The 26,034-nt window shown below is 44.5% G+C and overlaps 1 protein-coding gene across 23 annotated transcripts in view; it reads right to left on the bottom strand.

Moving 5' to 3' along the window:
• Window positions 1-26,034, bottom strand: part of FBRSL1 (fibrosin like 1) — a 791,192-nt gene that overhangs the window by 543,182 nt on the left and 221,976 nt on the right. For all 23 annotated transcript variants that reach the window (XM_060269604.2, XM_060269610.2, XM_060269606.2 and 20 more), the window contains exon 2: window positions 15,158-15,358. In XM_060269604.2, coding sequence (XP_060125587.2) covers window positions 15,158-15,358 — 201 coding nt within the window. The remainder of the gene's footprint in view (window positions 1-15,157; window positions 15,359-26,034) is intronic.

The following is a 26,034-nucleotide window of genomic DNA, read 5'->3' as shown; positions in this document are numbered from 1 at the left end:
GGGGCCAGACAGATGGAGATGTCTGTTGCCAACCTGGCATCCAGAGATGTCCACATGATCACAATTGGACCCGCGCTAGTTGCAAAATGCGCCTGGCAGCTGGGGAATTTCGAACTGCTCAGAAGTTTCCATTTCTGGGTTTTCTGCAGGCTGCTACCACTTTTTACTATCAGCAGGCAGAATGGGGAACTCAGTGCCAGCGGAGTGACTTTAGCCTAGCACAGCTGCTCTAGGTGGGGTGAAAGGAGAGCACCACATCCAAACTCTCCCAACCCTAAAGATTGGTGCAATAAACCAAGATATCAATGAGCTTGCACCCTAAGATAGCTGGGAACAGCAAGTTCAAATCTATTGCTTGCAGCCTGAATTGAGATAATGGGTTAAACCACAGAGCCTAGGGCTTGCTGATCAGAAGGTTGGCGGTTCGAATCCCCGCGATGGGGTGAGCTCCCGTTGCTCAGTCCCTGCTCCTGCCAACCTAGCAGTTTGAAAGCACGAAGTGCAAGTAGATAAATAGGTACTGTCCCGACGGGAAGGTAAACGGCGTTTCCGTGCGCTGCTCTAGTTCAGCAGAAGCGGCTTAGTCATGCTGGCCACATGACCTGGAAGCTGTACGCCGGCTCCCTCGGCCAGTAAAGCGAGATGAGTGTCGCAACACCAGAGTCATCCGCGAATAGACCTAACGGCCAGGGTCCCTTTACCCCTTAACCTTTACTGTTGTTAAATAGCTTACCAACACTAGAATGTATGTGCTATCACAGTCCCTGATATGGGATTGGTCGCTGTAATTGTTTTACATACATTTATGCTCTAATACAGTTGTTACAGTCTGTAATTCTTGCAGTTTATCCCCCCCTCCTGTGCATATATGTATATACCTGCCAACTTAGGTAGATAACACTTACTTATTTCCCAAAATTGATTGTAATAAAACCAGGCTAGATCAAAGCGGTTTACAAAAAGAATAAAACAATAAAATTAGCAGTAAAAATGAAACAGAAAAACAACCATTTAAGATATTCAAAAAGTAATCAAAATCAGTGATAAGGTGAACCCTCGATTAAAACGCATGTTAATATTCAACGTTTATCATGCATCTGATGAAACAGACCCTAGTCTTTTAAAGGTTATACTATAATAAATTTGTTGCTGATGCCACAAGATTGTTGTTTTGACACGAATGTTTCTAACTCAAAGCTAAACATTTGCTCAAAAAACAAGCATCTTCACCCTCAAGAATCCTTCTTGCTCTGAGAGTCTTGCTCTGAGAGGGGAGTGTTGTGACCCGACCCCTCCTCCATGGTTTCAGCTGGTTTCCAGGCCTTCCTCCTTCACACAGAAGAGGGTTTGGAGAGCTGACTTTGCTGACAAATAGCCCAACAGCATCATCTCCCCACTGCCCTTGTGGTGACAAGTAACCTTGCTAGAAGGACCACATGAAAAACAGAGGGTGTGGGTTGTTTTTTTTTTAACCTAAAAGCTGTCCTGAAATCAAGAGATGTGCTTAGTCAAGCTGTGTGTATTCTCAACAGTTCATGTAAACCATCAATCAGTTAGCAGTATGAAAATTGGCTCCCTGAAGAATCACAGTTCTGGAAATGGAAATGTAAGGAGGAGGGGGGGGTGTGGGGTGTGAGGGAAGTGGGAATACAGTAGTATTGCCTCGAGCTGCATTTTGCAGCGCAAGCACCACCGAGCGCTGGAAAACAAGCCTCTCTTTTGTACGCTTCTGTGAGAAAACCCAGCAGAGTCAGACCCACATCATTAAAAGGCTTTAAACATGAGCTGGCTAGGACCATCTCTTTCTTCCTCTCTTCTGGTGTAGCTCATGATGTGGCAGTTCAGACATACCGAACCACTGCTTTTCCTCACAGGACTGTGTGTGTGTGGGGGGGGGAACCGGGATCACTGGTCAGGAATAGATGTACTGTTTGTTCTCTTTACAGAGCAAGAAAGGAGATTTATTCTCTCTCAGGGGCAATCTCTCCATGGCGGTAACATCATTTCCCCCTAACTGTCCAGGTTAGGGGTTGCAGCGCTCATCTCGCTTTATTCCCCAAGCGAGCCAGCGTACAGCTTCCGGGTCATGTGGCTAGCATGACTAAGCAGTTTCTGGCGAACCAGAGCAGCGCACGGAAACGCCGTTTACCTTCCTGCCGGAGCGGTACCTATTTGTCTACTTCCACTTTGATATGCTTTCGAACTGCTAGGTTGGCAGGAGCAGGGACCGAGCAACGGGAGCTCACCTTGTCACGGGGATTCGAACTGCCGACCTTCTGATCGGCAAGCCCTAGGCTCTGTGGTTTAACCCACAGCGCCACCCGCGTCCCTTAGTTATTAATTATAAGTTCTCAAATAGGGCCTGAGCTCTGTGACAATTTGTGGAAAGACATCAATGAGATTTGGCAATCTGCTCATAAAAGGTTGATGGAAGCTTCTCAGATTATTACTATATCGTGTCTCTTGAATATCGCTGCTCAGTCTGTGAGACCATTTCAGCCTTTTCACACCTGCCATATCTCCGTACGCTCTTGCAGAGTTGGTTGCTGCTATGCGTTCTAAAGCAGTGCTCCCCAACCTTTTTATCACCGCGGACCAGTCAACGTTTGATAATTTTACTGTGGCCCGCTGAGGGGGGGTGTTTATTGTTTATATTTTATTTAGATTGTTTTGATTTAATAATTTTTATTTAAATGTATTTAATGATCCTTAGGCGGCCCGGTACCAATTGATCCACGGACCGCTACCGGTCCGTGGCCCGGGGGTTGAAGACCACTGTTCTAAAGGACATACTATGGTCATTGATACTGGAAAGTGGTCACTTCCTGTTCATTCTAACACTTCAAAGGAGTTCACAAAACTGAATAAAGAAGGAGAGACTATAATATGACTGACAGCACTTATACCATGTTTGTTCAAATAAGTGCACTGACCTTTAGATATGTCTACAGGACTACCGTGAAGAATAAATAAATTAGGCTGGAATACGAATTCCAACAATTTCAGGCCCTGTGCATTATATTTCTTGTCCAAATAACAGCGTGAGGTTAGGAAAATATATTCCAAGTGTAAGCCTTAAAGACCCTCTGTAGTTCCTCCAATTTGGGCATTAAAATCCCCACAATAAGTATAAATCCGCTCCTGTAGGGATGTTAGATCTGACCAAATCTTGGTGGTCAGTGATAGACTATTAGTAGGGGTAAGGTAGGCGTTTATACAGACTAGAAAGATTCCTAATTTAGCTTTGATCTGTACTGAAAGAAAGATAATTATTCCAAAATCTGCTATCAAAGCTTCTTTTATCAAATAAAGTGATATTAAGGTAGTCAAGCCCTCACTTACTTGCAATAAGGGAAATGGTGGGAAAATGCACTGCAATGTGTTTGTTGCAACATTGTCTAATACTTCCAGAAAATGGGTGGATTGCACTTGGAAGCATCATCTCTCTCACAAGGTTGTTATGAGGACAAAATGGAGGGAGGGAGGGAGGGAGGGAGGGAGGGAGGGAGGGAGGGAGGGAGGGAGGGAGAGAGAGAGAGAGAGAGAGAGAGAGAGAGAGAGAGAGAGAGAGAGAGAGAGAGAGAGAGAGAGAGAGCATGCCACTTTGAGTTCCTTGGAGGAAAGGTGGAATATAAATGTAATAATAATAAATAAATAATTGAATCTTTAATGGAGCTTTATACTTCTGCTGCATTATATTTGAATGCTGTGTGTTGCCCTGATTCTTCCAAGAAAAATATTGATTCAGCAATAATAACATAGGCTCCCACCCCCACCCCGAAACAGGGCATATAAAAAACATCTTTACATAAACAAATACTAATCATTGCAAAGTTGACATTCCAAACATATAAAACCGAAAATATTCAAAATAAATAAACCGTGATTGGGATTCCAAGGTAGAAAGATTAGTAAGCATTCTCTCTCCTCCCCTCCTCCCCCGAATTGTTAAGGCAGTGGTGTTAATTCTGTCCTTAACAGCAGACTAAAAACATGACTTCGAAAAATCTAACTGGCTGAATTACCAAATAAAAAATAAAAAATCAGTTGGATTAAAGCCAACATAAAAGTCCGTTTAAAGGCAGGGAAGGGAGGACCAGTCAAGCCTCACTTGAGAATCTGTTCCATCATTAGAGAAAGAATCCTTTCTTAATAACTGTGGTCAAGAAACACCAGGCGACTCAAGGCATCAGAGTGGATGGAGGGTGGCACTTCAGAAACCTGTAGGCCATATGCGCCCCCCTTCCTTCAAGGGCACATATTAATCCACTGTGAACCAGAGTAGATTGTAATGCAGCCTTCTCTTTTCTTAAAGGTTTCCACAAATGGATGCACCACAGTTCAATGGGCTAAAAAGAATGCTGCTGCCAACACTTTGCTTATAGCCGCTGCACAGATGAATGTAAGTGAAAAGGTTCAGAAGGCAGGAGAAGAGGGAGAGAGGGAGGCAGAGAAAAGAAACCTCAGACTATTATTCTCCCCCCACCACCACCACCCTAAACACTATCATTATTTTTAATCCCATCCTATAATTTGTGGTTGCAGTTGACACAGATCTTTTGAATGCTTGAGGTTAATAATACTGCCACAGCACACAGTCCTGGACGATTCCCAATAGCTTCCTGTCCTCAAGAGAGCACTTTCAGCTGCAGTATCGCAGCTCCACAGCTAGATTGCAAAAAATTTTTTTGCATAGTGTTTTAAAGTTCACCAGGAAGCAGAGAACACAGAACAACCCTATTTATTATTTAATCTCTTATTGCATCTATGCTCCAAGAAGTGGGGTGTTGCTTGGCAACGAAGAAGAGTGGCATGAGCTTCACTGAGGGAGTACCTGTTTTGACTGGCTGTGTAGTTTTAAGGGAGTTTTTCTTCTGAGTTTTTCGGTTGAATGCCATTCTGCTCTGTACCAAGGCCTAAGGAAACATCTCTGTTCCTTTCTTAAATTATACACTGTTTTTGTTCCATCTGCTTTATATTTAAATAGCTTTGCTAACAATATGAATTCTGGGAAGGAGAATGTGGCATTTGCATAGATGCACTGCGACATCACAATGGGTCAACCCCCTTGCAGTCATGCAGAAGATGGAGTAGGCTTGTTCTGTGTCGCTCCAAAGAGTAAGACAAAGAACTAATGGATGGAAAATGTAGAGAAGCATATTTTGTTGTAACATTAGGAGAAGCTCCCTAATGGTAAGAGACTGTCTCAGGAGGTGGTGGGCTCTTCTTTGCTGGGAGAATTTAAGCAGAAGTGGACTGTTAAGGGTCAGTGCAGCTAAATCCTGCATTAAGAATGCTGCAATGAGCAGCAGGTTAAATTGGCCTCCAAGATCCCTTCCAAGGCTATGATTCTATAACATATACAGTCAACAGGCACTGATCATGCCCTTAACGGTAGGAGTCATAACTCAGTGGTACAGCACATGGCTTTCATGAAGAAGGTTCCATGTTCAGTTGTTGGCATCCCATCTAAAAAAGGATGGGATGGTGGAAAACACATTCTGCTCAAGACCCCAGAGAACTGCTGCAAGAGTAGTAGGCCATACTGGGCTAGATGGTGAAAATAAGGCAGCTGCTTATATGGAACTATGTACCTAATTGTAATACTGGTTTGTTTGTTTTCAAGGCTGTTAGCATTGTCCAGTTTGATGTCCGACAGATGTTTTCGACTACAACTCTCATCATCCCCAGTCTGTGTGAGCAGTGGTCAGGGATGATGGGAGTTGTGGTCCAAACTTTCTGGAGGGGACCAGGATGGGAGATATTTAAAAAATGATCAAGTAGACGCATTCCTAGCAGGAAAATTTTGTTAGGCTTCAGTTGTTGCCAAGTTTAAAGGACTGAGTGTGTTTCGTACGAGCTTTTTCAGTTAACTCAGAACTACTGTAATTACTAGAGAAAACACAAAGGGCCTCTACATTTATAAGCAAGCTACGGTAATTTCTTCCATTTCAACTACTGAACAGCTGAGCATCATGGTGCAGCAACTTCCTGCAAAACAAGCCCGCCCTATTCAATGATAACTTCTTGTTTATTTTGTGGTTTTTTTATTATCTGAGGCCAAGGTGACATAACAGAAGGCGCCTGCCTTTTCCTCCCAAATAAAGAAAGGATTTTGCATACAACAAAGAGGGTGGAGGGAAGCTGCAAGGCTGGTGTACTGAGTTTGCCAATTAAATCCAAGGGAAGGAGAGAGTCTGAGATACAATTACGGCTTTCTGTAAATTACTTCATGTAATTAAATCTGCTTCCCTAAATTACAAACCATTTAGCTCTTCTTTTATAATAATGTAAGCAATGACCAACAACAACCTTTTTATGGAGCCTGATGTCATAAAAATTGTTAGCAACAAAATTCTCTGTCTCCTCATTTCAAAGCAGTCATTGTAATGAGATCCATTTTATGTCTACACAGAAAGCTGCTCGGAGGATGAGAGGGAGAGGGAGCACTTTGTTCTTCAAGACACTGCTCCAGGGCTGGGACAGTATTTGACGAAACATGGCCTGTTTGGAGTTTGCTACTGATCAGCTAATGAGCAGGCACGGAAGTTCAAGGTGTTTTGCAAAAGAGGTTCCGTCAAAAGGAAGATTTTGTTTTATTTTATGTGCAGTATAACAGAGGTTCAACAACTCTCCTCTCCTCCTATTCACAAAATTGATGGCTCATATCTCAGTAGCACAGCATGTGGTTTGCATGAAGAACATTCCAGTTTCAATCTCTGACCACTCCATGTAAACGCGTCAGGTAACAGGTGATGAGAAAGACCTATCTCTGCCCAAGACCTTGTCATAAACAATACTGGACTATGGCTGTACACACCCTATACCTTTAAAGCATATTTGAAACACATTTACCACCCCAAAGAATTATGGGCATTGTAGTTTGCTAAGGTTGCTTGGAATTTTAACTCTCTGTGGGTAAAACTAACATGCACAGACTTCTTTTGAGTGTCAATGTGCTTCAAAAGTGTGCACTGAAGTTATATAGCAGGGGTAGGCAGCCTAAGGCCCGTGGGCCGGATGCGGCCCAATCACCTTCTCAATCCGGCCCGCGGACGGTCCAGGAATCAGCATGTTTTTTACTCGAGTAGAATGTGTCATTTTGTTTAAAATGCAACTCAGGGTTATTTGTGGGGCATAGGAATTCGTTCATTATTATTATTTTCAAAATATAGTCCAGCCCACCACATGGTCTGAGGGACAGTGGACCTGCCCACGGCTGAAAAATGTTGCTGACCCGTGTTATATAGCATGTGCACATGGCTACAAAGTTCACTGGACAGCCTTGGAAGTCCCAGGCTGTGTACACACCATACATCTAAAGCACATTACTTTACCCAAAGAATCTTGGGAACTGTAGCTACAATTCTCAGCACCCTTAACAAACTACAGTTCCCAGGATGCTCTGGATAAAGTCATGTGTCTGGGTTTGGTCATTGGGGAGGTTGAGGTTTTCTTTTAAATCCCCAGAAACAACCAAATCCTATGCACACTTTCCTGGGGGCAAGCTCCTCTGAACCATAATGAGTCCTTTTTTTACCCAAGTAAAAATTCTCATTTGCAAGTTCCTCAAACTGCAGTTAATTTGTAAAGTTCTGGGGCTTTCGCTCTGATTGGAATTAAAGCATTTTAGGGTTGGAACAGACTTTTGAAATAATCAGGTCCAATTCGTGCTCGACAACACTGAACAAATACATTAAAAAAAGGATGGAGAGGGGGTAATGTGTGTGGACATTTTCTGTTTCACCTCAGGCAGCAAAATGTCTTGGGCTAGTCTGGGCTGTGTCTGTGGGTCCTCTATTATAAGGGAGCACAGGACACAAAGGGACTTCTCAGTAAATATACGTAAGATTGTGCTGTTCACTAGGTTATACAGTGGTAGGTACAAAAGAGATCTGATGTTGCACCAAAGGCTATTGGGGTAAAGTCAACACAGCTGCTCTCCATTCTGTTTTTTTTTTAAAGCTAGCAATTATTCAATCCTGTCTAGAACTAGAACTCAGGTACGGGAAAGGATGCCTGACAGATGGGGCCCTAACTTTCAAATTTCCCAACTCCCTTGTCTAACCTGACAGGAGGCACAAGGCCCAGAAAGGGGTTGCTTAGCAACCATGCTACTCTCTAGCATGGGGAAAATGGATGTGGTAGGCCCAGATGTGTAGCAGGGAGAACCCTTAGCCCCTGAAATGCCATCTCCAGAAGCAAACAGCTATGGGTGTGTGTGTGTGTGTGTGTGTGTATCTCTAGGGGGTGACGACAAATTAAAACAATGAAAGTGGGGGAGGCAGCAGGATAGTTTCTCAGAAAAAAAATGAAAAAAATAGTGCACGTACATTTTGCCTTATAGCTCAAATTCTAGAAAATATTCTTTTTAAAAAAGAATGAATGAATGAATGAAAGTTACCTCCATAATGGACGGCAATGCGAACAGCCCCCTTTGCCTCTAGGCAACCTGTACCTGTTGCTATTCCTCTCAATGTTGCTGTCCCACCCCTTCAAACAAATGCTTAAACAAGGAAGAACCATGTATTTAGCAAGCCGAGCATCGCTTGCTTCTTTTTTCCCCACAGACGTGCCGCAGAGCTGTGTGCTCAGGGCTGGCAGTAAGAAGCTTTAACACACCAGGATAAGCTCTGTTAAAATGACAGGGTTTCCCCCTTACTCGGTTGTTTTCTAACTCCCTGCCTGCTGCCAGCGCCGCACCGTGCCCAACAGTTCCCCTGCACTTTGTATTCTGCTTTCGGCATCAAAATGCCTAACCGGGACTTAAAGCAGATTTTTAAATTAGTTCCTGACAGTGCAAACAGATTGCTATTGATTGAAATGAGCCTTATTTTAGTTCTTTAGATGAGCGGCCCTAATGACTAAATACTGTATTGCCCATTTCAACACTTTGTGCTGGGGCTCCCCAGTGGTTTCTTAGGCAGCTGCGAATTCTCTGTGCCTTGCAGATTACTAGGAACAAACAGGAGAGAGCCATCTGTGACTTCAGAGCATGTGGCAGCGGCTTTCAGGCTGAGCTAAGAACTTAACAATGGAGAACATCACCCTCCTCGGCCCCCCTGAAACAGGCATATTGCTGGGTGCCATTTTGAAAGCTCTGAACTTGCATGTCCAAAGTCTGTTTCGGGGACCTAATTTGGCCCCCGTGGCAGTTTATTTCGTGGGTAAAATCCAAAAAAAACCTCAACAACTTCAATCCTTAAAAAAACTTTGGTTGGCCCTCATGGCCTTTCACTTCATCAAATCTGGCCCTCTTTGAAAAAAGTTTGGACACCACTGCAACCAAATAGGACCATACTTTTCTTGAATGAAACTCACAGGACTAACAAATTTGCTATGGCATAACCTTTTGTGGGCTATTCACTCCACTTCATCAGATGCAATTTGCTAGTTTTTAAAGCAGGGGGTGGGACCCAGGTGGCGCTGTGGTTAAACCACTGAGCCTAGGGCTTGCTGATCAGAGGAGGAGTTTGGATTTGATATCCCGCTTTATCACTACCCTAAGGAGTCTCAAAGCGGCTAACAATCTCCTTTCCCTTCCTCCCCCACAACAAACACTCTGTGAGGTGAGTGAGGCTGAGAGACTTCAGAGAAGTGTGACTAGCCCAAGGTCACCCGGCAGCTGCATGTGGAGGAGCGGAGACGCGAACCCGGTTCCCCAGATTACGAGTCTACTGCTCTTAACCACTACACCACACTGGCTCTCAGAAGGTCGGCGGTTCGAATCCCTGTGACGGGGTGAGCTCCCGTTGCTTGGTCCCAACTCCTGCCAACCTAGCAGTTCGAAAGCACGTCAAAATGCAAGTAGATAAATAGGAACCGCTACAGCAGGAAGGTAAACGGCGTTTCCATGTGCTGCTCTGGTTTGCCAGAAGCGGCTTTGTCATGCTGGCCACATGACCTGGAAGCTATATGCCGGCTCCCTCGGCCAATAATGCGAGATGAGCGCGCAACCCCAGAGTCGGTCACGACTGGACCTAATGGTCTGGGGTCCCTTTACCTTTACCTTTAAAGCAGGGGGTCACCAAAAGAGTGGCTATGGGAGCAATAGGGCCCTTGAGGTCTTCCCCTGGAGTACACAAATTCCCTGAGGTCCTTCTCTGCCCCCTTGGTCAGGAGGTGCTTACAGAAGTTGTCTTTTTCTCCACTAAAAAGTACATAGAGCTGAAGGAGGAAGTTGGAACAACACTATTTCCCACTTTCCCTTTCCTCCATTCCGCTTGACTTTACATTTAAGCTGAACTTCATTAGCTTAGCCAGGACTTTCTTTCCTGCCGGGCTGCATTTACAGTTCTATATAGGATGCTTAACTGCAGGAGGAGCAGTCAAGGAGAAGCGAAAAGGGCAGAAAGGGTGCCAGCAGCAGCTGCATGTTTCTCAAATCAGGCAGAGTGTCTAAATTGGGAGGGAGAAAGCTAGTCTCAGAGATTTGCCTCCACCAGCTTGCTTGCTGTTTTTAAAGTGTGCTTCAGGGTGAAAACCAACCAGATGGAAAACCCACTTTAAAAACATGTAAGAAAAACCCCATTGGCAAGCCTGATGAAGTTCTGGTGTATATATAAACCAAGTGGGATCTGCAACAAAATGTTGCAGTGTGGAGTACTGTTTACGTGAAAATAGAGAGCAGTTTCATAGACTATTTTCAGTTTTCTTTATCGGCGATTGTAACCACCATTTTCCACATGCATAATGCCCTAGAACAGGCATCCCCAAACTTCGGCCCTCCAGATGTTTTGGACTACAATTCCCATCATCCCTGACCACTGGTCCTCTTAGATAGGGATCATGGGAGTTGTAGGCCAAAACATCTGGAGGGCCGCAGTTTGGGGATGCCTGCCCTAGAATGAGGCCTAAGTTTAGGGCTGGCTGGTTCCCATTGAGACTGGTAGGGCCGAAGGGAAAGAGAACAAGGTCACAATTACACCATGCATGTAAAATGCATTTAAACCACATAGCTTTTCTCAACTGTAGTTCATTGAGAGTGGTGAGAAATGGAGCTCTGTGAGGCAGTAAACTACAGTTCCCATTATTATTTGGAGGAAGCTATGCGCTTTAATAGTGTGTTAATTGTACTTTAAAGGTATGGTGTGGATGTGACTCAATAATAGGTGTTGCCAGAGCCAGGCAGAGCCAATTAATTTTAGTTTGGTCTCCATCCTCTTCCCCAATTAGTTCAAGAAGGGAAACACTGAAACAAAGGGAGATCTGCCTACCAACAGCATGTGGCCCCTGGAAAGTTGCCCAGAAGGGAATGTGGCCCCCACAGGCTGTGTGTGTAAAAATATTTCTGTGAGACAAAACGCATTTGCAATCCAGGTCCATACCTCTTTCCTTCCTTTGCTCCTTCCCCCACCTCTTAAAAAAACTATCGTACTAATTTTATATAAAAAAAATGTAAGTAAAAATATCTCCCCCTCCCCCACCCACCAGTTTCTCTACCCACAGATAAAGTGGAGGATTTCTGGAGGCTATTTTAGCCCAGCTTTTCTCTCTTATCAGGAACAGCAAGTGAGGAAACCTTTGCTGTTAGCAATACAAATGCTGCTGCGGCCATGGAACTATCAAGCTGATGACTGAGCACCAAGTTCCCCCTGCAAACATCCCAGATGAGCAGCTGTAAGTGATAAATGGCCTGCCACCCCCCTGGTGCTTTTCTCTCTTCACCTCCTTAGCTTTGAACAAACATGTTAGTTCAAGCAAAGGCTGCTGGGGCAGCCCCCATTGTGTATGACTGGCAGGCTAGACTACTGCCATCTCAGGAGTTTGTTAAATGCATTGTCAAATTTTGAATGCATGGGGGAAACGGCTGGAGGCCTCAAGCAGGCAGGGGCGGGAGGGGAGAGGGGGAACAGCCCAAATCGGTATGCCTCTCACATTCTCCAGCACTCCTTGCCTCTCTCTCTCTCTTTGCAGCTCTAAATTCCCCGCCAGGCACCACACAGGAGAAAGTCGAATCACAGAAAGCATACGAAAATTGTGTTTGTTAACCACACCACACACACGCTCACATCCGTCGGGGCGTTGCAGTTGCACCCAGCAGTGCAGATACTGCTTTGAGCAGGTTCTTAAGACTCAACAGCTTCTAAGCAGGGATGGACAAACCTGTCAGGTTTGGTTTCTCTGTTTCTTATTTTTCCATTCTTAAGTTTGGACCCCCACATTTCCACACCAATTTGAATTCTTTTTCTTTTTTTTTAAGTGAAAATCCAGCAGCATTTTAGTGCAAACTTCTCCTGATAATAATTGTATGCAATTTTGCCTAATCAGATACAGCATTTGCAAAGCGGTTTCCCCCTGTAAAATGCATTTTTAAACATTAGTTTCACTAATGTAGACATTTTGTACACATTGCATGGCCAGAGAACTGCATTCCAAGATTTAGAGAAACACGAATTTTGAGGGGTGGCTGTGTTTCAATTTGTGTATGGTTTTGGAAGGTATGAACTAGCTAGGCTTGCCTTTAAATGCCAAGTGAATCATATTTCTCCCACATCCCTACCAGCAAGTTCCCACAGGTTATATCCAACATGAAAACGGGCCTTTTCATTGGTAGCTCCCACATGCAGTTGAACCCACAGAGGAGGGCATCTTGTCAAAGAACCCTCCAAAAGTGGGAGATGCCCTTCTTGTGATGATGCCCACAAGGGAGAAGGCAAGCCATTTCCCTCAAAGCATCTAAGGTGGCCCTGAGGACAATCTTTAAAAGTTAATCTAACCATGACCTGGTTCCCTATGTTTCTAAATTTTGAGGGACAGCCAAAGAAGCAGAATGCAGAAAGAATTAGGAATTCTACTTACACTTTAGATGAATAATTTTTCTTCATAGCACCGGAAAAAATACTTGTGTTGCCAAAAATCACCACCTGAACTATCCACAAATAGTTGCTCTTCCCAAAGTCCTCAGCCAAGTCACTCAGCAGGGAGACATGTCACAATGGAGGACATGACACCATTAGCTACCTTGCTTTACAAGAGGCAGGGCTCCCCTTAATATTCATTTTTTGAAATATATCTTTCAGTGGGTTAAGTGGTTTTATTCAATTTATTTAGAAAAGATCTAGAGCTGGCTTTATCTAGCACGGTGCATTTCTGGACAGAACAGGATACACCTTGCAAATACACACACTTTTCAACATGGCGGGGGTCATCAAGGGAAAACACTTCTGGCCTAGACGATGGCTGCTGTTTCTCACTTAATAGTTAAAAATAACCCCTTTCAACACCCTGTAGTAATCTGTCCAATATTATGATGGGCAGGAGCAAGACTTCACCCTTAGACCTCCTCATCACCCTGTTTCTTTCAGTTTCTTCCTGTGTTCTGCCAATAAACAGCTTTCCTTAGGCTGCAAGGAAGTGAAATGTCATGAGTTTGTGGGTGCCAGACTCCCCTGTGTCATGAGTTTCTGGGTGCCAGGCACTGAACCCCTGGACAGGGGTTCAATCTGTTCAATCTGAGGAGTTGATCTAAGCCTTGTTTAAATACACCATATATTTGATATTTTGCTATTATAAACTGGTCGAAACCATTTTATTTCATTCACAAAAGAAAATCTAACGTGATTATGATAAAGGTTTATATAATAAAGGTTTATTGATCCTTTTTGTAAGTTGTTACCTGTCTACTTTAATGTAGGCTTGCCTGGCGCACTTGTTACATATCTTTAGGCAGTCTTTGGCTTTTACCTATCTAGGTCCTTTACGCATGGGTGGGATGTTTTAATTGTTGTTGTTTTCAATGCTGGTTTTAATGTATGTATATATACATACATTACACACAGATGTATATATACATTACATGTGTGGGTGGTGGTGGGTGGTGGGTGGGGGTGTGTTTATGTCCATGTGTTAGTTTTTTGCTTAAAATGCTCTGTCGCTTTGAATTGCAGTGGTAAAAAAAGTGACCAATAAATTTAACAAATAAAAACAATAAAGTTCTAATCAGAGTAGACCTGTTGAAATTGAGGAACGTAAGCCAGCTCTGTTTCTTAACTGCAACAGGTCTGTTCTGAGTAGGATACAATTCTACCGGTATTGTATTACAAAATATTCATACCCTTCCCTTCCATTCTTCCTTCCCCAACAACAAAAGCAGCGTTTCCCCAAGAGTGCTTACAACAACAAAAAAACATAATTTCAAGAGGGGTAATAATATAAAAATTAGCAACCATAAGCAATCATAATCAAGGCAAAAGAAAAAAAACCACAGTAAAACCACTAGATGTGGGGGCAGCTTCAAATTACTAGACACAGGAGACTGACAATTAAATACCTCAGAAAATGACACAGGAGAAGAAAAAAAGGCAAGCCTCTGGAGGAACACCACCAAGAAGGCTCTTTCCCAGAAGGAGGGCCACTGACAATGATCTCAACTCAAAGGCAGGCTAAACTATCAAATATCCTAGTCCCAAACTGTGAAGAGCTTCAAAGATACGCACCAGCTGCCTGAATTGGTCCTGAAATGAAGCAGGAGACAATGCAGATGCTTCAATTTCCTTCCTAGAATTTGACTCCGCTTCATTGCATTGGCAACTACCTACAGTCTGGTTCTCCACAGGCAGCAAGAGGTATATGGTGGATTTCACATTTGGAACTTTGAAAGCCACAGCCAGGCCACAAACACCGCCATTTTTTTTTTAAAGGTAAACCACAAGAAACAACTGAGATAATTTGCGTCAGATATGTTCAGGTACACCAGTGAAACTAAGCCAGCAGAGAGACAAAATGGCAAATACCAAAATTGTAACCCCCACCGCACCCCACCCCACTTAATTCTTGAAATGAACACTTTTCTAAAGCAGGGGTGGAGGTCTTGTGGCACTCCAGATGATGTGGGCTCCCAACTCTCAACAGCCCTAGTAAGCATGGATAATGTTCAGGTATAATGGGAGGTCTAGTTCAGCAACGTCTGAGGACCAGAACCTGGGGAACGCAACTCAAACGAAACAAGCCTAAGGTCCACAATTTCCCTGAGTGTGACACACCCACAAACATCTGGACCATTCTGTATTAATCTTAAGTTCAATGCAAATAATATTACACCCCAAAAAAATATTAATAGCAGTAAGTCCAAAGCAAATAACAACAATATTAACACTTGCCTCCCCCCCCCCAAGGAACCACCCGCACCAAAGGTGGGAGATAACCTTTGTCCTACCTGAGTGTGGATTTTCAAGGGGATTTTCTTCTTCACCCTCTCCTTCCCTCGATCCGTCTCTCTCCCCGAACTCATGGCATCGTTATTGTGGCCATTTTCGCTTGGCTCAGCTGACACACAGTGTTCAGATTCTCTGGGTTTCTTTCCTGGATGTCTCTCCCATTTTTCCTTTCTCTCTTGTGGCTTCAATGACATGTCCTTCTGTAGAAAAAAAAGGGGGGAGGGGTAAAATCAGAAAGAGGAAGTGAAAAAAAGGTATTCCATAAAACAATACTGGCTACTTTGCCTTCTCACTGTTTTAATCCGGACCACTTGGCCCCCTATTACATTAAATGCACATATTTACATTTAAAGTATCCCTGCTCTGCACTATCTGTCTCAAGGTGTGGCACCCAGAAATGCACACAGTATTCCAAATGTGCTGGTACCAAAGATTTGTATAACGGTGTTACAATATTGGCAACTTTACTTTCAATTCCTTTCCCAATGATTTCTCACATGGAATTTGTTCGGTGGACAACTGTAGGGGATGCTCTCGTTCTGGGTCTCCTGCACTGAGCGGGAAACTAGTCTGCTTAGCCTACAAGACCCCTCCAACTCTACCATTTCAACCATAAGATATTGTTGCCATTGAAGAAGCATTGAGAAAGACACTGGAGAAGAGGGAAGGGGCAAAGACAGAGACCAGAGTGATGCCTATATGACCATCAAAATGGCGCCCTGGACCTCTCCCATATTCCCTTATTCACTGCAAGGTGAAGTACCATGCTTGTCTGTACAACATGCAGCAAACAAAGAAAAACGCATGATAAACCAGGAGCATAACCACAAAACCATATGGAAGGAGTAGGGAACCCTTTTCAACTGGAGAGCATCATTCACTTCTAGGCAACCTTAAGAGGGCCATATGCCAGAAGCAAACATATAGGGAGCAACCCATGTTCATTTTACCTTTGTACTCAAATCTCACCCTCCCTCCTGGGCAATCCAGAAGAATGGTCAGAGTTCATTCTAATGAGGCAAAAGCACCCGAGGAGGGTAAAAAGGAGGCCCATTGAGGGGTGTGGCCTGGGGAAAATCCAAGGGCCAGACAAAGCACCCTAGAGGGCCGCATTCAGCCTGAGGTTCCCCATCCTAAGTCCTCCTAGGCCAATCTCAACACTCAACACCACATTGTATGAGCTCTCTTCAAACATAATAAAATAAAATATCATCAGAAACGTAAAAAGCTCTATAATATCTCATCTATGAAACAGGAGTAATGCTATTATCCACAACCTTCTCCAGGAATACTGAGAGGATAGTGAACTGCAAAACGTTGCAAGCATTTTTATTTTTTAAAAGTACATTAAATGTTCTGCAATTGCCGTTTTGTCTCAGACACAACAGCGACATCTCTATTCAGTCTCTGCACAAAGTGGAGGCTGCAACAGAAACCCATTTGTTCATTTCGTGCTCGCTGTTGCACTCTTTAAGTCCATGGAAACCTGAAAGTAAAGAACTGGGAACTAAGATGAAATGCTTTGCTGGCTGCACTATGCTAGTTTCTCCCCCCCCCCCAGTTTTTAATTAACAGATCGTTGCACACATAGGAGGACACATAGGTTCAGCACCAAAAAAGAAGAAAAAAGAAGGCTTATTTATTTATTTAGGCAGACACAGCAAAGCTATATACACACTGACATTTTAGAGCGGTTCATTATCACCTACAATGACATTTTATTTTGCTGCAAGCAGCTAATTCGTTTATGCAGCATCTGGTCATATAGCAAAGTGATTTTTTTTGGCAAGGGAAACCCCATTCCTCTGCAAGCAAAGCATGGATATAGAATTGTTGTGCAACATGGTATAGGCTATATAGATCATTCAGACTGTGCATGTATGTGTGCACAGCATGACAACTTTGCAAGCAGAACCAAATGACAACTGGTCAGTTGCAGCCACTCCTTATTGAATTTGATGGTGGGGAACATCAGATCGAAAACCCAGGTGAGCTGGGAAGCTCCCTTGATGGCTGTAGGCGAGAAATTCTCTCTCAGTATGAGTTGCACTGGTCCTACCAGTCAGTGTGGTGTTGTGGTTAGAGAATGAGTGGCTGAACTCTACCCATAGGCGCTAGGGGTCCGGGGCACCCGGGTGCCAGGCTCTCAGAGGCGCCAGGCTGAGAGTCCGGGGCCCAAGAGTTGAGTCCAGGGAAGAGCCCGCCCGTCAGTCGGAGCGCCACAGTGGGCTCTTCTGCTGCGAGCGGCTCTGCATCACGAGTTCGGGGGCGACCGAGCCAGCGAGACGCTGAGGCATCCGGCCAGCTCCGCCCTCCTGCGCACCTGGGACTGGGCAACCGAGGGGGGCGCCGGGTGGATCTTTGCACCCCGGCGCTGCATATGCTTAAGACAGCCCTGTGGCTGACCTATAGAGCGCAAGCCACATCTGGCCACCAAGCTGCAGGAAGTGACCCACCAGCCCTCACAGTAGTGGTGTGGGAAGAAATACTGTCTTTTACTCTTAAAGAGCTGTCATGGGGCTTATCTCCAGTCTCAGCTCTAAGCACCACAACACCAAGATGGAGATAAAGCCCCCCCCCCCCCGGTCTGCTTATTTGGAGCAAAAGGATTCCTCCAACCCACTGCTGGAGTCAGGAGGGCTGGAGAAGTCACTGGTTAGTCTTAAAAGGGCAGACAGGGGCTTTGGCTCTGTCTCAGTGCCGTGCTGCTTAGTGCTGAAATAAGATATTTAAAAAAAAAATGTTGTAGTTTGCTCTGTTTAGAGCAGTGATGGGCAACCTTTTGAGCTTGGTGTGTCAAAGTTCGCCAAAAAACCGAGCATAACTTGGGTGGTGTGTCACTTCAAGAAAAAAAAACCCATAATTTTGTGATATTTATAGTTTAAATAACAAAAATGTATAATTGTAATATATAACTGTCTTTAATAAATCAAAAACGAATTATTTAACCAAACCAAACCAAAAACCCCTTATTTATCACAAAGTGCCCAGAGTTGTTGAGCTTTTTGGGAGGAGCTGCTGACCAACGTTTGGGAGGTTTATTTGGGGTGTGTGCAAAAGTTGCTTTGCTTTTGGGGGGGGTGTCCCAAAGCTGCTGCGCTTTTGGGGGGGAAGAGAACAGAAATAAATGACGAATAATACCTTTGCTGGAACTAACAAGAAGCACTGACATAGTCTGCCAAAGCGCCCAAAAAACCAGCACAGAACGGGCTAAAAAATGAACGCTGTTACACCCAATCATCGTCTGCCAAAGCGCCAGAAACAACAACACAGAAAGGGTTAAAAAACCAATCTCTGGCTACCAGCAACAACAAAAAAGGATCCGGGTTTTAACACAGCGGAGACAAGCTGTAGCATGAGGAGGAGCGGGAGAACAAATTGGGGGGGGGGGGACAACAACAGCGCGAATGGGCTGATGGGGCACCTGCCAGCAGTGAGGGCTCTGTGTGTCACGTCTGACACGCGTGTCATAGGTTTGCCATCACTGGTTTAGAGCATCCAACTATACACCCATGTTCAAATCCCTACTTCTTCACCTATTGCTCATTCTAACCCACCTCACAGAGTTGTTGTGACAATACAATGTAAAAGAGATAAAATAAATGAAACAACAGCAGCAGCAGCAATACCCCTGCTACCTCCGGTTGGCAGGTATCAAGTGGCATTTAGACAGATAAAGCAAGCCCGTGATCACAGAGTCTATCAGGCAGCTTTCCTGGTTCAAGATCAATGTATTTATTTGCTTACTTAAATATTTTCAACCTGCTTCTCAGTTTAACACTCTTGCGTCAGCTAATGGCATTTTTACAACAACAGCTGTATTAATGTCACGGCAACCAGAACACAATAAAATGTTGAAACACTGAAAACAGACTCAACCAGCAGCTGGCAATACCCTCTCCTCCTAAAAGAAGTGTTTATAGTTCCAGAGAGACATCTCCTCTGGGATGCTATATTGCAAGGGACTTGAGCAGGGCATCCCGTCCCTCTGCCAAAACAGGCACAGGCAACTAATTGCATTTGGTCCCCCTGTTCCTCCCTGATGCGTTCTACAAGGGTAAACCTGAGACTAAGGAGGAGGAAGCTGAAAGCCAGGGCCACTCCCCCCCCATTGAATGTAAGTAATAAGACAGGACCGACTGAAGTTGGTAGGGCAATGCCTCATTCTCCCTAAAGGACCAGCCTCCACTGCCATGACTGACCAATGTGTGCTGAAAAGGTGAATGGATCAGATAGGAGGTGCATGAGAATGTTTGTTGCAAGGACAAAACATGATAACACAAAATGTATTATATGCTCACCTGGGAGCTCTTGCTGTTGATACTCATACAATGAACTGGGCAGCTTCCCATAGAAACTTGACTGATGCAGTCCTATGCTTTCCAGGAATACGACATTTATATATGTGCCTTAACTGTGGCTCCATGAGATGTAAAGGGACGTAACTCAAGACCGGAGCTTATTGCAATCTATCAATAAGAAATCATTTTGTTCTTTTTAATTGGAGGCCCTGGCTTTGAGGCAACCACCCTCCCACCCACCAATAGCTTCTCACAGGTCAGAAATCTCACTGTTTGCTCAGCCCAGGTTTAAACCCTTCCCTAATCTTCTCTTGTTTACACAGCTTATTGAGATTCCAGAGCGTGAAGGAGGAGTAATATCCTTGGGGCTTTGCAGAAGTGTGTGCCATGACTATATCTACTTTAGCAGTCCCAATGCACAGTTCATGGCTGGGAGAGTCATGATTTCACTGTCTAACTACAGTGCGCAGACCAGTGCTTTCTGCTTCAGTCATCACATGAGGAAGCTCACAGCATTAAGGCCACATGTACCGGTATTTGACCAAATGCTGTAGGGGGAATAGCCACATATTCATTTCCAGAGCAGTTAATTGGAGAAATGGAATTCCAGAGTGGCAATTAACATATGCTGGTTTACAGCCCACCCTATAAATCGGGGTGAGAATCCGGTAGCCCTCCAGATGCTCTTAAGACTCCAGCTTGCTCTAGCCAAAATGTTCAATGGTCAGGGGTGCTGAAGTCCAGCAATATCTAGTGCCCATCAATGTTAGGCAAGGAACAATAAAGTCTGAATCTGCACAAGTTTAAATTAGAAGTGATGTACGTAATTCTTCAATGTATAATATAGCCATTTGAACAAACGTCTTAAAGAGTGATTACCTGAAATCATAATTCTTCAGGTGAGGAAACTCAATTTTAAAAGAAGTTGATTACAGTGGTACCTTGGATTACAGACACTTCAGGTTACAGACTCCGCTAACCCAGAAATAGTACCCCGGGTTAAGAACTTAGTTTCAGGATGAGAACAGAAATTGCACGGCGGTGGCAGGAGGCCCTATTAGCTAAAGTGGCACCTCAGATTAAGAACAGTTTCAGGTTAAGAACAGACCTCCAGAACGAATTAAGTTCTTAACCTGAGGTACCACTGTATACTGAAAGAAACTGAGAGAGAGAGAGAGAATGAGAATCTGTTTGTGAAAATAGAAGAATAGCTAAATGTGGACTATCACACCATTGGTCTTTTAAATCTTAGCCATACAGTTCCACTGAAAGAAACCTCTCCCCTCCTCACCCTGCAGCACCACAACATTTCCTTAACCTCAGCCTTAACATTTCCACAACAGCAGCTGACATATTCCAGATCAGCCTATGTCTTGCTTTTAAAAACAGTGTGACTTTTGCTCTCTGACCCTGTCAAAATAAGATGCCCTGCCTGATAAACTGACAGCTTTGGGAAGGTTAAGATGTTTGACGCTGCAAGCAGGCTTGCAGGTGTGCGATACTAAAATACAAAAAGAGATTCAAAGAAACTCTGCTATGCAAAGTTGTTCCTGACACACCCATGGCACAAAAAAATTTATTGTTGCGTACAAATCACCAATGGGGAAGCTCTGACCATCCAGCTGTTGTTGGACTACAAATCCCATCATCCCTGACCATTGGTCATGTTGGCTGCAGCTGATGAGAGTTAGCTGATGAGAGTTAGAATGTTAGCTGCTTTGCAGGGGCGTATCAAGCCAGTCGGGCGTCCTGGTGCGGAGATTACTCCGCCCCCCCCCGCCCTGGCGGGCGGGCGCAGCGCGGCTTTGCCGCGCACTGCCCTCCTGCTGGCCCGGCGCCCTGGCGCCCCACGCCACCAAGACTACCCCTTAGAGCCGGGCCTGCTGCTTTGAGACTCCTTCGGGTAGTGATAAAGCGGGTTATCAAATCCAAACTCTTCTTCTTCTTAAGAAATTACACACACACACACACACCACAAAGCAACAGTTAAGCAGTACACAGAGTCACTAGCAGAAGCACAAACTATGCACATGTAAACCACTCTCTTAATGTAATCTCATATTTATACACAGCAGGAAATACTAGTCAAAAATCCCCACAAACAAGAAAAACAGAAGGGATTCCTTTCCCTTGTGTGTGTTTGTGTGTGTGTGTGTGTGCGCGCGCACACACACACACACACACACACACACACACACACACACACACACACTGGCTGCCACTATCTGTGCTCTGGTAGCAGCTACACTCATCTACTGTAACATGCTCATGTTAAAAGATGGTTTGGATTTTCAGCTGGTTGAATACATGGCTGCAAGATTAACACAGGCATGCTGGTTTGAACATACCTCACCCGTAATTTTTCCAAGGGCACACTGGTTATACCAGTTTGTTTTAGGCTCAATTCAAAGTGCTGGTTTGAACCTTTAAAGCAACATTGCGAGAAAAGCCCAGAAGTGTCACTACTTTGCAAAAAATGTACTAGCCTGCCAAGCCTGTCAGGGAAGGAAGGGAACTGGGGGCCCTTTATATCCTCCAACAGCTGCTGCTGCATTTCTACACTGATCATGAAGGAAGGGGATTTCCCTCCTCTGACACCTCTTACCTGGGTCCAGAGGAGGGACATGGGTGCTCAGGCCCTCCTCCGCCAGCCCATTAAGCTTGCCAGCATGGAATTTACATGTACTCGCCTGCATGGAATTCCGTGTCGCCCATGGCGACCAGGTGAGTCCTTGAATACAAAGCTGCTTGAAAGCCCTAAGCAAGCTTAGGGCATGCTACGTAAAGGACAGTCTGCTCTCATGGAAGCCTGCCTGACCTTTGTAGTAATCTTCTGAGGCTCTTCTCCCCAGGCTTGTGAGGGAAGGCGGGTGGCTGTCAGAGAGGAGCAGGCCTTTTCACTGATGATGAACCATCTTTGCAATGACCTCCCCGAACAGATTCAGGGGGCACTTTCTCTGCTGACCTTTTGGTGACAAGTTAAAACCTTAAAAAAACAAACAGACCTCAAGGCTTTTTAATTGACTGCTCTGATGTTTTACAGATTTAAATGATGCTCCGTGACTGTTCTGCTGCTAGTTTATTTTATTTTATTAAGAAAAGGCAGCTTAGCAAAGTAATGCTGTAATATTATTACATGTTTAACAGGAAAAATCTTCCAGTATTGGGCAGAGCAATATTAGAGGTGGTTTGGATGAGGGTGAGGTGTTTTGCAGCAGCCTTCTCTGGGTCTACCAGCCTCCACCACTATGGGAAGTCAGCAGGGGGAAACCCAATACATCTGCCCAAACAGCAGGCAGGAGCTATTGGAATCACCACTGGAGATTATGCAGTAGCCAGCAGAAAACCCCCAAATGGGACAGGGGGTTGGGGTCAGCCCTGCTGGCAGAATGCAACAGCAATGGGCCCAATTCCAGGCCTCTTTGCTGCACAAAACTGAGAACTGGCACCATGAACAGGCGTTTTTCTTCTTCGCCTGCCTCCCGTTCCCTCCTATGACCTGGATAAACGGCAGGAATACAGAAGCAGTGGTGGCTATGCCCTACCTGCCAGATGGTGAACTTCAATGACTGCCCTCCCCAGACAATTAGAAATCATAGAATTGTATTGTTAGAAGGTATCCCCAAGGGTCATCTAGCCAAACCCCCTGCAATGCATGAATCGTGCCCACAAATGTCACTGGATGGGCTTAAACCACCAACCTTCTGGTTAACAGCCAGACACACTGACCCATTGCACCACAGGCTGCCGAAAAAAAGATTCATGCTACATCTATTTTAACTTGGTATCTTGGTACGTATCTATTTTCACTTGGCTCAAAAGGTTCACCCCAAAATAGGCTGTTTCCCAAATGGCTGTTGTGCTGCACAAAATACACTTATGTCCCCGTATAGGACTCATCTACACTGCTAAAGTCTCAGGAAAGTTGTTCAATAAACATTAAAAGGGAAGTGTTCCTGCCAAGTAAGCTTTTGCTATAATAATCCTGGCTATGGAAACTTTCACATTAAAAACCTATAAAGTAGTTCAACTATTCATTTGATTCCAATTCACCTTGAGTATCATTCCTTTCATTTTTTTAAAAAATATATATTTTTATTGGTTTTATAACAAATACAGAAAAAATATGAGAAAATATAAGTACAAAAAAAACCAGAAGAAAAAAACGAAAAAACATTTCTTTAACATTTGTCAGATATATTTCTTACTCTGTCGAGTACCATTCCTTTCAATAACAAACTCAAGTGGTGAGTGCCAATGGAAATGGAGGTCCACATAACTACCAAATCCTCCTATTGCATCTCAAGTTGTAGGAAACCGACTCAGTGCAATCCTTTCATAATTCAGCTAAGTCATTGTGCTTTCAATAGTAGGAATAGTGAGTATGACCTAATGCCCCTCCCAATATTTTGTCATCCCATGCAAGCTATTTCTTTGATGGGAATGCCGACAACTACCCAAGGCTGCAATGAGAACCACTAAATCAGAGATGGGGAGCGTGTGGCTCTCCTTGTGTTGATGGGGCTTCAACTTCCCTCATCCCTGTCCCTTTGCCATGTTGGCTGGGACTGAGGGAAGTCCAAAGACACCCAGAAGGTCACAGGTTCCTCAACTCTGCCCTAAATGCATCTCTGATCTATACTGGGATTTCTCATTCATGCCACTCAAAGAAAGACAACTTAATTCCAGGCAAGTGAGAGGAGCTAAGGAGGGATGCTAAGGAGAGGAGCTAAGGAGGGAGTGTATAAGAAAAGATATATATTATGGGGAAGCCTAAAAGAGAAAGAGAGGGGAGGTACATTTCCCCAGCTACATTCCCCAGATCTCTCCAGAGAGAGATTTCTTATAAATCCTCTGCTGCTGCTGCAGCTGCATATACTCCTCCTCTTCCTTTTTCTTTTCTTTTCTCTTGCTCATTCTCCATTCCCAGCTCTCCCAGTAGGCTCTCACAGCTTGCAAGCACCTCACTGCAGGGCGATTGCTCACATCTCCTGCACTGCCTTCCTGACAGGCGCTCCACACGGCTATTAAAACTCCCACAGGTGCCGGCTGTCCGTCAGGAAGGAAATGATCCCACTTTAAGCCATCAGTATTTCCTCTGGTGATGGCAGTAAGTGCCCGGCGAGCGCTCGCAGAATTACTGACAGCGGAAAAGCGTGTCAGGGAGCAAGGGAGCTTAAATGATTGAAGGCGAGCCAGGGCGCCTTTTGCAGGTAGATGAAATGAAGCATATTGTCAGACCCAACCTGCCTGGCTTTGGCTGTCTGCACAGAAGCTGAGAGACAGAGAGATCTTCATTCAACTAGACACCAGGAGGCCAAGCCTGCCTATCTTTTGATAGCATGTTCACTTTTTTTTTTTTTTTAGGATGCTTTGGGTTGGAACTCTTTTTAAAGCAGGGGCTCAGAGATCAGCTGGACCAGTCCTGCAGAGTGTATAAAGACAAAAATTAGAGTCCCATCCACCCCAATTGGCAAACAAGAAAATATCTATACTATTATATGCGGACGATGCCCTGATACTGTCTAGGACCCCTGTTAGATTACGACGGGCACTTCGCTCTTTGGCAGGATATTGTCAAGAGAACCTCCTTACGATTAATTATCAAAAGACCAAAATAATGTCCTTCGCAAAACGTCCCAGAATTCGAACGTGGTCTATAAATGGTCGAAGGATTGAACAAGTACATAGTTTTAAGTATTTAGGAGTAGTCTTCCATGATAAAGGTTTAACAAAAGCCCATACATTATAACTCGTGTAACAACAGAAGCTAACAAAACTGCTCTTGCTATTATAAGATTTCTAAGAACAAAAGGCGCCCATTACATTCCGGCGGCATTAAAGCTTTATACGGCGAAGGCACAGGCTCAACTACTCTATGGGGCTCCACTATATGCCCCTATCCCAAGTTTAATCCAATTAGAAACAGTCCAGTCAAAGTTTATTAGAGAGGTTCTCCAAACACCTCCCTGTGTGTCAAATGCCACCTTACGGTTAGAAACAGGAATGATACGGGTGGAGGCAAAAATCTTGATACAAGTGTGCAATCTATGGCAATCTATGGCTAGGGTTGCCAGACTCAATAGAGGACAGGACTTCTGTGCCTTTAATTGCCCTGCTCTCTTTTGAGTCTGGAAACCTTAAAGAGAAACCATAGTGCTCCCAGATAGAAGGGCCCCGACACCAAAACAGCAAGCTCCACAGTCTGCTGCCTCTATAATTATGCTAACATCATCGTGCATTTCCAAAGGCGCTAACAAAGGGCTCTCAGTCACTTCTTGACCTCTCTTCTGAGATGGTCAACAATGGTGCTAAATAGCATCCACCCCAATTCTGGAGTTCATCCACTGTAAATTTGGACCTATAGCCAACATCAGCTTGTTGGTAATGAATAGATGAAGAGGTGAAGAGCATCACTTATGCAGGGACTTCTCTCCAGGGCACCTCAGTTGGAACAGCATGAGGCTCTTAATCTCAGGGTTGTGGGTTCGAGTCCCACATTGGGCAAAAAATCCCTGCATTGCAGGGGGCTGGACTAGATGACCCTCATGGTTCCATCCAACTTGACAATTCTA

The sequence above is a fragment of the Zootoca vivipara genome, chromosome 16 (assembly GCF_965207765.1).
Source record: "Zootoca vivipara chromosome 16, rZooViv2.hap1.1, whole genome shotgun sequence".
Taxonomy (NCBI): Eukaryota; Metazoa; Chordata; class Lepidosauria; order Squamata; family Lacertidae; genus Zootoca; species Zootoca vivipara.
The sequence above is the reverse complement of the archived record's forward strand: the minus strand, read 5'-3'. Positions and strand labels throughout refer to the sequence as shown.